At 45.5% G+C, this 15,997-nt stretch overlaps 1 protein-coding gene across 12 annotated transcripts in view; it reads right to left on the reverse strand.

Annotated features, from left to right (window-relative positions):
• Positions 1-15,997, reverse strand: part of BLTP1 (bridge-like lipid transfer protein family member 1) — a 206,547-nt gene that overhangs the window by 19,366 nt on the left and 171,184 nt on the right. For 7 of the 12 annotated variants that reach the window (XM_074993360.1, XM_074993362.1, XM_074993363.1 and 4 more), the window contains 7 exons: positions 14,508-14,669; positions 14,257-14,396; positions 12,913-13,114; positions 11,376-11,576; positions 6,540-6,719; positions 5,277-5,414; positions 2,858-3,118 (listed from right to left, as the gene is read on the reverse strand). In XM_074993360.1, the coding sequence (XP_074849461.1) occupies positions 2,858-3,118; positions 5,277-5,414; positions 6,540-6,719; positions 11,376-11,576; positions 12,913-13,114; positions 14,257-14,396; positions 14,508-14,669 (1,284 nt within the window). Of the gene's footprint in view, positions 1-2,857; positions 3,119-5,276; positions 5,415-6,539; positions 6,720-8,863; positions 9,472-11,375; positions 11,577-12,912; positions 13,115-14,256; positions 14,397-14,507; positions 14,670-15,920; positions 15,994-15,997 lie in introns of those variants that run through there. The other 5 variants (XM_074993364.1, XM_074993359.1, XM_074993369.1 and 2 more) reach the window with 3 other exon arrangements.

Below are 15,997 nucleotides of genomic sequence, written 5' to 3' on the forward strand. Positions count from 1 at the left end.
GTTGGGGGAAAGCGTAGACCCAGTCTCTTTATAATTAAACTTGGGAAATTCCATTTGGGCTGGAAAGAATTATTTCTATTATCACTGAAACAGTTTTGAAACAAACTTGTATTGTCCAGGAATGGGCTGATCAGTACAGTGTGAGCTAAACTCAATGAAATTGTTATATTTTAAGTTAATATAATGTAATTTAAATTGGTAATATGAAATTGTTCTGTTCAGTTAGAATGCTTTTGAAGGTAGATTAGTAATGTTAGAAATTGTTTTGTTTTATATAGTTTTGGTAGAACCTTGCTCTTAAAAACATGTCACTGTTCTTTGTGTGAATGAGATGTGTGTGATATGTAAATAGATGAGAGGAAAAGATGCCAACCAAGAGCAGTCGGCATAAATACAAAAGAGGGAATGAAGAAACAAAAATGTCAGTATTGTCTTGTCCCGATGGCCAAAGAGTGCAGATTAATGAGCCTAAATGGGAAGGCATCCACCTTAAATCAGTGTTAGCATACAAGAGAAGGAGATGAAGGATGATCCTGCCAACTACCAGTTTGTGGTTCAACTATGACACAGCAGAATCCACAGACTTACATGAAAATCAACTACTATAAAATATAGGCCAGTGCAAGGAAGCTTTGGGTACTTTCTGCAAAAAGAGAGCATCAGAACATGTCTAACAGAGGTACAGCTCCCTCTGTATTCAGCCCAGCTAGCCACTAGACTCAAACAACAAGAACTGGTACCTATTACACCAGCTGCAGGACCTTTTTGCATTTATTTAAAATGCTACACAGCCACAGCAGTGTATTGCTTTGTCCCCCGATAAAAAGATTCTGTGAGTTTTTAAAAGCATAACAAGGGACATACATTTCTGGGGCAAAATCTAAGACAGTTGGGTCACTCTGCACCACAACAAAAGTTGGTAAAAGCCGAAGAGTGGATGACTGCAGTACACACAGATGCACAGCTGGGAGTGACTTCCAATGGGAGTTTGAGCAATCCAGACTGGCAACTACAGCAGTAAAGTACCATAAAGGTCACCCCGGGTTAGAGGGCAGGGGTGACAGCTGCTGACTGGTCTACACGGTACACTTTAGTAATGTCACAGGCTGACGAAATTCAAGTCAAACTCCTATTGGAAGCCCACATGAATATATGTAAGTTTTTTAAAACATGGCACTACAGCTAAGCTGTGAGAATACACATCAGGTCAAAAATATTTAGCTAGCAACAGATTCTATTTCAGCTCAGTCTCCCTTTGTGAACAGCTTATAACATTTATAGAGACAAAAACCCTTTTCCCTCATGTCTTTATATTTCATTATAGTAAAAAATATTTTTAAATGCTTTATCTTCCTCAGGACTGTACAGACCCTAAACAGACATCATTATTTCACCCATAGGTTGTACCTCTAAAAACCATGATTCTCTGGTCCAGCAACATCTGTGGTCCGGCAGGACCACAGATGTTGCTGGACCAGAGTGCCCCAGGCTGGAGACTGTAGTAGTGGGGCCAGCGTCAGGCAGCCTAGCCAGACCAGCAACCAGCTTCATGGCCAGAGCCTGTGGCAGTGGGGCCGCAACCTGAAGTGCAGCCCCTGGCAGGGAGGCTACATCTGGAGCCCACAGCAGCAGAGCCAGAGCTACAGCCAGAGCCTGCAGCAGGTGCGGTGGCAGCCAGAGCCTGCAGCAGCAGAGCTAGAGCTACCACCAGGGCTAGAGCTTGCAGCATGGGGACCATGGCCAGAGCTGGTGGCTGCAGGGTCCCAGCAGGGGCCATAGCCCACAGTAGCAAGGCCACAGCTGGAGAATGCAGCTACCAGCAACAGGGCTGTGGCCGGAGCCCATGACAGTGGGGCTAGGGCCAGCAGCAGGAGGCTGCAGCCTGTGGCAGTCAGGCTGGGGCTGGTGAGAGGAGGGGGTGGGGGGGCGCAGCTGGGTCTGGAATTGAGATAGTAATGGGCTGGAGAGGGGAGCGGTAGCAGAGGGACCTTCTCTCATCCGGCAAGTCCCTTTATTCAAGACAATTCAGGTCCCGAGAGTGCCAGACCAGGGAGTTCCAATCGGTATAAGATACAAAAATCACATCACACATAGTAGAACAGGTTCATATTACTTTTCCTTGCCCCCAACTTCTGTGCAAAAGAGAAACACATCTATATTTATCTTTTGTGTCTAAATATGGTCCAGAAACTCAGCATCTGCATGCACCCCATTTTTGCTCCCATCAAGTCTGCAGCCTGGAGCTGGTGGGAGCACTAGGTTTGTATGGCTGGGTTCAAGGACAGAGGACACTACTGGTACAAATGAAGATATATAAACTGCAGAAATGCATCCCAGCTGTGTAACCTTTGTGCTAGCAACAGCAACTCCCCTATCATTTATAAGTGAGGTGAACAAATGATACTTCAATTCCTGTAGTTCTCAAACTCTTTTCTATCAAAAAAGAAAGAGACCAGCAGTGACAAACAGCCATGCTTTGGGCTCTGATGCTGTGAAGTATAAGCACTTCTGTGTGAGCCAATGGCGCTCACCAACTCAGAGGACTGTGTCTAAGTTTTAATTTAATTATTTATAGAGAATCTATTTTCACAATGTAATGTCTTGTTTAAAATTTAAGAACAAGTTACTTCATTTGTAACACAATGTAATTATTTTATCTCAATCCCACCTAAGAGTACCCGATCAGAATGAAAAGTTAACAGTTGCAAATTCAGTCATTCTGACTGATAACTGACTTTTCTGATGACTTGATGCCCTATCACACATCAAATCATTCCACTTAATTATTGGAACTGTTTATCATTTCAGACCACACTAAAAACACACAGAATTGTTGTAAATCTCCTTTTCCACTCACCTCTGTGGGGAACTGCAGAATCAGATACACTCCGAGATCTTGCAATAGCTGGAGATTTTAAATTATGATTTGCTGTTCCAGGTGACATATTGTTGTTTGTATTGTGCTCACTAAAAACAATGGGTGACTGTGCCATGTGTGTAAACGAAGCAGACTGGCAGGGCTGCTCCCAAGTCCTACAGTATGCTTTACGTGATGATTCAGGAGAAAGATGTTGGTTTACCCCTTCAATAGAATCTGGTGTTCCAGGACCTGATGCTGCTGGAAAATGAAAGTGTTCAAAGTACAGCATAACATAATTTTAAATCAGTCAGTCAAACACTTAACAGAAGCAACATACTTTACTCCTATATACGGGGAACGTTTTGTATATTTCAATCTCAGCAGCAAATTTTATTCTCGGAACTCTGAAATTCTTCTATAAGTGTTTTTATTGTCACCTTGTAGAGAGGCACGGTGGTCTGCCTCTGATGCACAACGGGAAGAATTCCCCAAGAGGCCCAGGTAGGCACAGCCAGATCATTCCTGCACCACTCCCAAGAGGTAGAGGAGTGGGGCTGGAAGTATAAAGGCTGGAGCTAAGAGTTCACCTAAGCAGTTGCTGAAGGAGCCAGATGCCTTCCCCAAGCTCCCAAAGTGGGAAACTGTCCAGGACCACTGCCAATGCCAGGACTCAAGCTGCTGGCTGGCCAGCAGAGAAAGACTGGCCAGAACCACCAGGACCACTGCCAATCCCAGGACCCACAGGAGCTGGTCCCATTCCAGGTATGCCCACAGTGGGAACTGGGAAGTAGTCCAGGGATCGCTGACTCTGATCCAGCTGAGGAGATGGAAGTGTGCTGAGTCAGTATGATTGCTCTGCCACTGTTAGAGACGAGAGGTGGGATACAATGGGGCAGGTGGGCCTGCATTCCCCTCCCCAACCCTAATCCATAGGTGGTATTTTCCCTGTTTTGGGGCTAAACACCTGCACTTATCTGCTCTCTGCCTGAGCTAAGATACCTGATAATCTCCTGACGTGTTTACTGAGTAAGGATGTGGGCATATTGTCTGTATGGTCCACCTGAGCACAGGTCTGAGCACCTAAGCTGTTAGCTGATTCCCTGACCAGTTTGCAGCCCTGCCCTGCACAAAAGCTCAGGCATTTGGACAGTTGCCTGGTCTGAGCACCTGGACTACTTGCTGTCCCACCTTGAACTACAGCCTGGACGTATTCACTGCTTGTTCGGCCTGAGCACAGGCCTGAGACCCTTGACTACTTGTTGCCCAGCCCTGAAGCAGGGCCTGGGCCAGATTATTAACCTGCTCTGCTTGCTTGTAGTGAGCTGTTTACCCTCCCTCTGGCCCTGGACGGGATCAAGACTCTGGCACAATCCAGTACACTCTTTAATATTATTTTAATAGTATTCATAGAATCACAGACACATGCTGTTTGAAGGAACCTCAAGAAGTCATCAAGGTCAACCTCCTGTGCTAGATGTTTGTCCAATCTGTTCTTAAATATCTCCAATTATGCAGATTTCACAACCTCCCTTGGAAAGCTATTTGAGAACTTCACTACCACCCTGATTTTTTTTCCTAATATTTAACATTAATCTTCCTTACAGAAAATTAAGGTTGTTGCTTTTTGTTCTACCTTCAGTGGACATGAAGAACAATAGATCATATTAATCTTTATAACCACCCAAAACATATTTGAAGACATACTGGGTGACACCAGTCTTCTTTTCTTCAGACTAAAGATGACGAGTTGTTTTTATTTTTTTAAACAACACTTTGTAGGTCAAGTTTCTGAATGTCCAGTCATGATTGTTGCTCTCCTCAGGGCTATCTCCTGTTCATCCACATCCTTCTTAACTGTGGCACCCAGAAGTGGATATAGTACTACAGCTGAGACCTCACCAGTTCTGAGCAGAGTACGACAATTAACTGCAAGATCTTACATATGACCCTGCTGTTAATACGCTCCAGAATGTTAGCCTTTTTCATAACCGTATCATTCATTTTGTGACCCACCAATTGACTCCTATTCAATTTGTGATCCAGTATAAGCCCCTAGGCTTTTTTAAGCAGTAGTACTGCCTAGCCAGCTATTCCCCATTTTGTAAATGGGCATCTGATTTTTTTTCCTTCCTACTTTTAATACTTTGTACTTGCCTTTAATGAATGCCATACTGTTGCTTTTAGTCCACTTCTCCAGTTGGTCAAGGTCATTTTAATTATAATCCTGCCCTTCCAAGTGCTTGCTAACCCTCCCATCTTGGTGTCATCCGCCAATTTTATAAGCATCTGCTCCACCTGCTTTCAGTCTTTAAGGGCTATACTGTATAGTTTCTACTGTTTTATCTATTTACTCATATATTATGGCCTAAATTAAACAATCCTTGCTTTGATTTATTTCACAGAAATAATAGTTTACCTGGCAGATTTATGGTTTGGTCACCAAGAAAAAGGCGTCTGGCAATACTTCTCCGATACCAGGCTCTTGGGAAGGCTAGAATCTCACTGAGTCGCCGCATGTCATATTTAAAAGAAGCAGATCCTATATCACAGACAGCTGATAAAAAATGCAGATGGCTCAGTATTAAGGGATTTTGAAAACTGAATCTAACAATTAAAAATTTACCCTTCAGGTTTTTTAAGGTTACTCATATCCAATATATTCACTATACATAAACGTTTTTATGCATTAAGACAGACTTACCTAATAGTAACTGTGGTTCTTCAAGATGATGTCATGCATGTGAATCCTACTCTAGGTGTACATGTGCCTTGTGTGAAAGGGAAGAACTTTTGAATAGTTATGCCAAATAGGCTATATACTCCAACCTGCACTTACAGGCTTAAAAAGCAGGGGTGGACATATGCAGCCTGTGGTGGACAAAGTTTGCCAAGGTTAGCTGCAAGTGGTCTGCCGTTGCTTCATTTATCTGTACATACACAGGTATGTCTGCTTGCCACTCCTGAAGGAGGCAGATTACCATTCCCAGTCAATAGGAACTGTAGGAAATGGTGTCCTGAACCATGGTGCTTCCCACAGCTCCTGTTGGCCAGGAGCACTGATCCGCAGCCAATGGCAGCTGCTAGCAGGCATACCTGTAGATGCACAGAAATATGAAGTGCCAGCAACCCACCGGGGGCTAACCACCGCTGACTTATTGCCCACCCTTGGCATAAAGGTAAGCCATCAGTTCCCTTGCCAACTCAGAATCTCTGAGAAGGAGGACTCTGAATAGTGGGGGTAAAGGGCAAGTTTGGGGAAATCAAAAAAAAAATTCAAGGTCTGTAAACCCATAGAGACAGAAGTCAAAGAATATTTGTAAACTACTGAAATTACTAGTTGAAGTTAAATGAGTCAACAATGGAAGAAGGGGGGTGTACCCACACACACACACACACACACACACACACACACACACACACACACACACACACACACACACACACACACACACACACACACACACACACACAGAGATATCCAAGGTCACCCAAATACAAAAAAAAAACCCAAAGTCAATCAGTGATTCACTTACAAGATGTTGATTATTGTAAGTTGGTAGCTTTGAAAAGGCATGTATATAAAAAAAGTGGTGGAAAAATAATGGTGATTCTTGTTCAAACAACACCTCTATTGTTAGGCAAACAGAAAAAGGCAATATAGATTAAGGAAAACTAGTACCTGATATATTTATTAATGTAGTATCCATCTTGCTTGCAGCTTTGTTTACATACTGGCTCTCAAAAAATGAAGCACCTCCTGAACGTCTTATTCTTGACAGACTTACTTTTACAAACTCAAGGTTAATACTCAGAGAATCTTTCCGACCAGTGACCGAAGTGGGCTCCTCATCTACATTACCTACAAGTAGACAAGGTTATGCTCAGTATATGCCCCAAAGCAGCACCTCAGTGAAAAAATCGTGTATTTTTCTCTTAGGGTAGAAAAACAAAAAAGTTACTTGGAAAAACTAATAAGATGTAAGTCAAATCTTTGTATGAAATTTTGAAAGTGACTATATATCGTAAGTCACACAAAAGCTACGTCTACACGGGGATGCTATATCGAAATAGCTTATTTCAACGTAGCGACATCAAAATAAGCTATTTCGATGAATAGCGTGTACACGTCCTCTAGGGCTGGTGCCGTCGACGTTCAGCGTCGTCGTTGGGCAGCACTACATCGAAGTAGGCGCTGCAGGGGAGCGCCTACACGCCAAAGCGGCCCACATTGAAATAAGGGTGCCAGGAACAGCTGCAGACAGGGTCACAGGGCGGACTAGCAATTCCGGGGCAACAGCTAGCCGCTCCCTTAAAGGGCCCCTCCCAGACATACACAGCCTGCACAGCATGCAGTCGGCAGAGCCACAGGCACGCACACCTGTCGAAGCAGTATGGACCCCCAGCAGCAGCAGCAGCCAGAGGTCCACACAGCCGCCCCTGCAGGAGCAGTGCTTGCCCTGCTCAATGCTATGCAGGAGGCAGCTGACCACCTTTTATTCGCGGAAGAGGAGCTGCTCCCAGAGGAGGAGGAAGCAGCCCCAGATCTTGCTGCCCTCCGACCCCCCACCCCCGCCGCATACGCCGGCAGCTGTGGAGCTACCCCACGAGCACCAACTGGTGGGAGCGGCTGGTGCTCGGCGAGTGGGACAATGACCACTGGCTCCAGAATTTCCATATGAGCCGGCAGACATTCCTGGAGCTCTGCCAGTGGCTCACCCCTGCCTTATGGCACCAGGACACCTCCATGCGACGTGCTCTCACGGTCGAGAAACGGCTCGGCATCGCTGTCTGGAAGCTGGCCACTCCAGACAGCTACCAATCTGTAGGGCAGCAGTTTGGTGTGGGCAAGGCCACCGTCGGGGCTATCCTCATGGAGGTAAGAGGACCTGGGGCGGGGGGAGCTCTGGGAGGGGGGAGCCCTTAGGGAGCCCTGGGAGAGGGGAGACCTGGGGGAGCCCTGGGAGGGGGGAGGGCCAGACACACCCTGCACACCCCTCACTGGTGCTCTCTCATGTCCTTCCCCTGCAGGTTGTCCGCGCAATCAATGCCCTGCTCCTCCACAGGCTTGTGAGGCTTGGGGACCCGGATGCTGCCATCGCGGGGTTTGCCAGTCTGGGCTTCCCAAATTGCTTTGGGGCTCTGCATGGGACCCATATCCCCATCTGTGCCCCAGAGCACTGCGGAGGATGCTTCCTCAACAGGAAGGGCTACCATTTGGTGGTCCTCCAGGCCTCGGTGGACAGCCGGGGCCGCTTCCTGGACATTTATGTTAGCTGGCCTAGCAGCACCCACTACGCCCGGGTATTCAGAAATTCGGGCCTGTGCCGCTGGCTGGAGGTGGGGACCTACACCCCCCAGCGGGAGATCCCTGTGGGGGACACCACCATGCCCCTCTGCATTGTCGCAGACGCGGCGTACCCTCTCTGGCCCTGGCTCATGCACCCTTACATGGGCCATCTCACAGCCAGCCAGGAGCGGTTCAACACGCGGTTGAACCATGCGCGCCAGGTGGTGGAACGCACTTCTGGCCGCCTCAAAGGGCGCTGGAGGTGTCTCCTCACCCGCCTGGATGCAGGGCCCACCAACATCCCCCAGGTTGTGGGCACGTGCAGCGCACTCCACAACCTGGTAAAGAGCAAGGGGGAGGCATTCTTCCAGGGCTGGGCTGTGGAGGCTGGCAGGGCCGACATGCAGCCACCCGCTGCCCCCAGTCACCAGGTGGACCCCGAGGGGATCTGGGTCCGGGAGGCCCTGTGGGCCCATTTTGACCAGGCCGCGGGGTGAACGCTGACAGGCCACCCACTGCACCCGCCCCCCATCCTCCACAACACTCCCTGCCCCCACGCCCACACCACAGAGCACCCAAGAGCACCCCCCCCCCACTTTTCTTGCAAATAAATGGACCTGTTTTTTGAAACCAAAACAGTGAAATGTCTTATTATACAATATATATATATATATATATATATATAGAACAAAAGGGGGGAACTATTTACATGAGGGGGCAGGTACCATAACACAACAGGTACCATAACACAACACAAACTATATACAAACATAATGGGGGACATGTACAAAGGGGGGGGCACATCCTCGGCCCCGCACCTCTACTGTCTGGCACCCGCGGTTGGAGGGCGTGACCCTCGCCTCGGCCGGAGCCCTGGCCGAGGCTGGGTGGGGGCTGGGCAAACCGGCAGGTACGGCCGGCGGGTGTCTGCAGGCCCCAGGTCCCCCTCAGCGGCAGGCCCCAGGGTGGCGGACGGCGGTGGGACGGCAGGCAGAGCGGCATGGGGGGCCAGGTATTCTGCTATGCGCTCGAATGTGCGCATGAAGGCCCCCCCATGCCTCCTGGCACCAGGCCAGCACTCGCTCCTGGAGCTCCAGCCACCGCTCCTCCACCTGCAGGCGCCACTCCGACACCTCCAGCTGACACTGGAGGGTCGCGAGCGGCTGGGGGTCCGTGGCCGTCCTGTGGTGATGGCTCCGCCGTCGGCCCTGTCCTGCGGCTGGTCGGTGCTCCGCTGAGGGGCTGGCCTGCTGCGATGGCCCCAGTGGGCTCTCCAGGACCACGGACACCTCGCCAGTGCTCTCCGGGCCCTCCGATGGTGCAGCTGCGGAACACGGGGGAGAAGAAGAGCGGAGACAGCCCTTAGTGTGGGCCCCAACCCATGGCCCTTGTCCCCCCACCCCTCTGCTGCTGGTTCCCCATCCCTGGGAGATGCTGCTGCTGCTGATGGGTGTCCCACCCCCCTCCCCTCCGGGGGACCCTAGGTTCCACTCCACCCATCCCCAGGGATGGGGTATGGCGCTGTCTTGCTGGGGGGCAGGGGCTGATGCACTCTTCTGAGGGACATACCACTGCTGTCCTTGGGGCCATGGTCATCTGGGCATGTGGAGGGCCCTGGTCACGTCTCTTGTCCCCATCCCTTAACCCCGGGGGTGTGCACCGGGGAGGGGGGGTACATACCTGATGGTCCGCTCCCACGGTCAGGGGACACCCTCTGGGTGGATGCCCTGCTGGAGCTCCAGGATGGGATAGCGATCCGCAGCCCCCCTTCGCTGGAGGAGGATTCCCCCTCCTCCTCCTCCTGCATCCCAGGGGTGGGCTCCTGGGGGGGCCCCTGGGGTGCAAGGCTTGCCTTCGGGGCAGACTCTGTCTCCGGAGCCTGTTGGGGCTCATTGGCCGAGGTGTCAAGAGTGGCCAGGGGGGAGGTGGTGTAGCGGGGGCCCAGGATGGACCTGAGCTCCCTGTAAAAGGGGCAAGTGGCGGGGGCGGCCCCAGATCGGCTGGCCACATCCCGGGCGTGACCCTCCCGCAGCTCCTTAACCTTACTCCTGACATGGTCAGGAGTGCGGGCAGGATGACCCTGGGCAGCCAGGCCCTTGGCCAGCCGAGCAAACGCATCCGCATTCCACCTCTTGCTCCCCATTACCTGGAGCACCTCCTCCACGCCCCAGAGCCCCAGCAGGTCCTGGATCTTGGCCTCCATCCAGGAGGGGCCCCGCTGCCTCTTCCCAGGCTGGCTGGCTGGCTGGCTGGGAGCCCTGGCTCCCCTTGGGGGGGTGTCCTGGGGGCGCTTGGGGGGCTGCCTAGCAGCCATCGCTGCAGGGGTGGTGGGTTGGGGCTGCAGAGACGTGTGCAGGCTGGCCACGTGGCAATGCTGCCACCTGCACGTGCTCTCAGCTTCCTGCACAGGAACGCAGGGGGCGGGGAGCTTTAAGGGGCTGCTGCACGCGGCGACCATAGAGCTCAGGGGCTGGAGAGAGCGTCTCTCAACCCCTCAGCTGATGGCTGCCATGGCGGACCCCGCTCTTTTGATGTTGCGGGACGCGGATCGGCTACACGTGCCCTACTTCGACGTTCAACGTCAAAGTAGGGCGCTATTCCCATCTCCTGATGGGGATAGCGACTTCGACGTCTCGCCACCTTACGTTGATTTCAACTTCGAAATAGCGCTTGCCACATGTGGACGTGGCGGGCGCTATTTCGAAGTTGGCGCGGCTACTTCAAAGTAGCCGGCACGTGTAGACGCGGCTAAAGTTTGTTAATATTGTGCATTTGATGGAGAAGGGTAAATACCAAAATGATGACAATTAAAATACAAATAAGAGAAAACCCACTTAAACCTTTTACCGTTCATGTGGGAGTGTTGAAATTTATACCAACGATTCCTATAAGTGCAAGTGAGCTTTTTTTCCTATTACACTAACTGGATTTTGCAGTTTCAGATTCTAAAGCATGAACAGATTACAGCACAATTACAGATCTGCCAAGTGACGGTACATGTATTATATGTGTGCTTTCTCGCAAATGTCAGATGGAGTGCTGACAATAAGGTCCTCCAGGATCCCACAAGAGACAGTAAAGAAGAGGGTATAACATCCCCAGTGGCGTGATTCTTCAGTTTAACATCAGTCTTGTGTAATCGATTCTCATATTTTAACTATTATGGAATCTTGTAACTTTTGCAACTGTTCATTAAATTAAAAAAAACCAAAAACAAACATTCTATACCTAGTGCTCCTGATCCAGGAGTTAGACCAGTAACAGAAGATTTTTGTTTTCCTGCTCCATATGGATGAAATACATAAAGGGAGAAATCAGACATGCAGGCTGTGAAACTCAGGCCTGATGAGTTGCTACTAGAGCTAGTCAAATCTGACTGACTACTGCTATGTCGGGTTCTGCCAAGAGGGCTGCCGAGTCCAGAAGAACCTAAAGAAAATCCAAAAATTCACAAATGTTATACTTGTTTTAGTACAAAAGCATTTTCAACCACAAAACCATTTAAAATACTACATCATAACATGCCAGCTGATGCATCAGATGCATTTAAAAAATAATCTCACCGAAACAACAATTTGGAGACACAGCCTGAATGCTCTAGGTGTTGCAAAAGTCCTGACTGGACCATTTGATACATTGCTGTGTTCTGTTCATTCCCACTGAAGCATCTGTCACCAGTCATTGTCAGTAGACAGGACACTGGCTAGACAGACCATTGGTTTTACTCGCAGACTGTTCTTATGGGTTAAATAACCTAATAATGTCATTCCTGTCAAAAGGACAGGACAAGAGACAACTGACTTTACTGTTACAAAGGTTTAAAAAAATGTTCCTAAAACACTTTACCCATCTGAGTTTTTAGCATAGCTTAGAAAATTTATATCAATGCCTTCTTATAAAGTTTTATAAATATACAACTCCATAGTTAGTGGATGGTGTATTTTTAACTTTGCATAGAAACACACACCATAAAAAGCTGAAAGTATAAAGTAAGTTAAGTGAGACTTATCACTATTTTTATGGAAAAGTGATTTGGTCTGGAGTAAAATGACTCTGAATTAGGAGGTGGAATAAAAAACTAAACTAAATATTTAAACAGAATTCTGAAAGTTGTACTCAGAATGAAAGAATGAAGTCATTCTGAATTAAAAACAGACAACCAGAAGTCAAACTAAATTAATGAAACTCCATATAATGTATACATACATGCACAAATGCAGATATCTGAACAGTTCCTTCGTATTTAACAGAAGAACTAGCAACCTACCCATTTAATTTTGTTTTTATATTATCATCATAGGTACTAAATGATGCAGCAAGGATATTACAGATGAGTAAAATAAACCTAACTGTAAAACTCCAAAAATGGTTTATGAATGTAAAATACCAGCAGAGTGGAAATACAGACTACCAAAAAGTATTGCTGACTTTTTTTTTTAAACAAAACTTCCACTACATGGTTTGTGAACATTCCTGAGGAACAAGCAACAAAATAAAAAATTGGATGCTAAAGACACTTTCTATTAAAATAACAGCTCTACAACCATGTAATAAAACTATATTTTATTATTCTAGTAATAAGGAGTCTTTGTCATGCCCAGAAGCTAATGGAAACTCTAACATAGCACTGAATAGCTATTTAACTTTTATTCTAATTTATTCCTCCTCCCATCCCTACTATACATAAATAGAACTTAAATTACTTTTGCTGTTAGCTGAATGTTTTAGGCAAACTAATTCAAAGAAAATTGTTCATATATATTACCTGGTAATCCAGTTTTATTAACTGAGTTCTTTGATCCAGTTTGTGAAGTATTACCATTAACTGTTAAGTTTTCTGTGGGGTAAGTTGAGCCTAACGTCTCCAGTTCCCCTCGGTTTGAAGAGAATACTAGATCTAAAGAGGGCAGCTTCAGCATACATTCCACTCTTGATACTGGTAAACAGCTGAATTTGATCTGTGAAGGCTAAGCCAAAAGAAAGGATTTTAAGAACACAAAATCCATGAAAATCATTATGAACCTGATTCCAAAGAATAACAGCAAGCAATTTTCCTTTAGCTTAAATACACTAAGGCTTTTTTGGTCTAGCCTTGAAATTTCCAAGATCTCCATGTTTTAAGAATTTACCTCCATTTCTGAGATTTCTGATGTCATTAAGCTGTTTTACCTCGGCAAAGGGCAGGGAAGACACCTGGACATAATAGTAAACCATTCTCCTCGAACTAATCAGTGCATCCCAGTGAAATCACAGCTTGGAAGCTGCTTCATACTTGTAAAATGTGGAAGCTCATCTTTGGTCCTGATCTCACCTGAAGCAAATGATATTGACAACTCAACTGAAAGACTAAAATCCTTGCCTCTCAAAGTTTTGTGGGTCAGATTCCTGTTGAATTTATAAGGAAAACCAAGAGAGGTCAGAGAAAGTGCCAAAAGAGACTGGTAATTCATGGCAAATTTTGGGAATAAGCCCCCAAATCAAACAGTTATATTTCATTATGAGGCCAAAAATTCTCAAAATTCCATGTGAAAAAAATATAATGCACCAAAGAAAAATACAAGACAAAGTGAAGATAAACTAAGAATTGAAAGGTAGAAAATCTCAAGACACCGATGTCTGAAATGTACCTTGAGGATAAAATATTTTAGCTACATGTACATTATTTATTTTAAAAAAGAATAATAACTGCAAAGGCTAATTATAGAGGAATATTTTCTGAGGAACAAGATGAGACTTGTGTGCTAGAGAAAACAGATATATCTAAGTGTGGCTTGGAAACAATAAGAGCTTAGCAGCACCAATGAAACAAAGGGAATTCCACCAGAGAACAAGAGAAGTAGTGATGACTAAACCTCCGGAGGGCTTGTCAAAATGGTTCACTTCTGTTGAGCAACATGTGCTTGGAGCCAATAACTTCAGAACTGTAGTTAAAAGAATTCCCATTTGTTTCATCCTAGAACATACATCTCAGAATGGAGGTCTATTGTAATGCAACTATTGCTAAAGAATCTAATTTTAAACAGCAAAGTTAAAGGCAATCTTAAAATGCACGTTTTCTTTTAAAAATGTTATTACCATTACACATTATTCAGTGTGCTACGTTGCTCACCTGAACTCGTACATAAACCACCACATCTACAGGGAAGGATGAATACGCCGATGTTGATGATGACACTAGTGAGGCTGTGGATTCTTCCAAGGGGTCTTGCATATCAAACTGCCCCATGTCCTCATCTTGTGAACTGACAGCTTTTAAAAAGTAGAAAGAAATTGTTGAATAATGAGTAAAATCAATGGGAATTTAAAAACTCAATAAAAGTATGTACTAGAATACAAACAAAAGTAGTAGTCAGATGGTACCTGCATAATTCCTTTCTATTGGTGTAAGAGGAATAGTTTCCAAAGCCTTCTCTAGGAAGTCCAAAAGGCAGGGGCTAATGACCATTTCCTCAGGCAATGACTGAAGTGCAACCCATGCATATAATTTTGCAGTTTTTACTCCACCACTTCCTTTCCCTTTTGCTGAAACATTTATAAAATGTAAATCTATCTACTGGAATATAATTTCACCAAATACAAATTAAAATATAACATTTCATTACAATTAGAGAAAAATAGCTCAAATACTGTATCCCCTTCCAACATCAGCATTATGATTTACTTCACCAAAGTAGCATTCTCACTGAATCCTGCACAGTTCAGTTTTCTTCAGATATTTTTTGCATCTCTAAAAAAAAAAAAACCTGTGTGATCTTAAAACAAACATTCTGTATATAAACACTGGACTCAATAGTCATCAAAAACAGAAGTGCATAGTTTTACTAATAAAGGGCTGCATCTACACTAGCACTCCCCCTTTCGAAAGGAGGATGGTAATAAGACATTCGGGATATGCTACTGAGGCACTACAATGAATATGTTGCACCTCATTAGCAAAATGGCAGCCACGGCACTTTTGAAGTGCTGCAGTTGCCATTATGCTAATGAGGTGCTACATATTTATTGCAGCACCTCATTAGCATATTCCAACGTGTTTCATTAGCATCCCCCTTTAGAAAGGGCAGTGCTAGACATAGCCAAGATGTGTTAAAATAAGAGGTGAAGAACTTAGTTCAGTTAGTAGTTCTATCCTAATGAACTTTGCTCTAGGTCAAGGCCTTATTTTCTTTTGCCAGCTCTTCTTTTTTAAAACAGTTACTAAAGTCAGCTACACAAAACTCTTCTCTGGAAGACAACACACAGCAGCTATAACTGACTGGTCAAACCGATATGAGCAAATGGTAAGACCTATAATTTTAAACAAATAATAAAATGAGGACACTAAAACAAAAATCTCTATTAACAATTGATTTATAATACCTAAATTCCAAGCTTTGAGGTACTTGGAATATAACTTAAGAGAAAAGTAAGAATTCTCTTTTCAATTTATGGAAGAGATCTGCACAGATAAATCTGTATGCCCCAATATGAGAAACTTATCTAAGCATAGTAAAATTTAAGATAATATTCCTAAAAAGCAATTAGTATTAGCTCAGTTATTTTCATTATGAGGGTTAGTTAAATAAAACTAGCAGGGATAAAAGAGCAACATCATCATAATCATACACAGAAATGGATAATCTGAACACAGGTAAAATATAATACTGTGGCTATATACAGTTTCTCCAAGCAAGATACAAATATTGACTAACTGAAGAACTAAAATTAGAATCTTACACTCATACTTTATTTTTCAGTAAGTGCGTTCATTGGCAATGAATTTTAATGACATACTTCTAATCATCTGGACTGGCCTCTCTGTCATCATTTAAAAGGAGAACAAATAGAGAAGAGTTTTGGGAGATATCTAT

This window comes from Carettochelys insculpta, chromosome 4, assembly GCF_033958435.1.
Source record: "Carettochelys insculpta isolate YL-2023 chromosome 4, ASM3395843v1, whole genome shotgun sequence".
Lineage (NCBI taxonomy): Eukaryota > Metazoa > Chordata > Testudines > Carettochelyidae > Carettochelys > Carettochelys insculpta.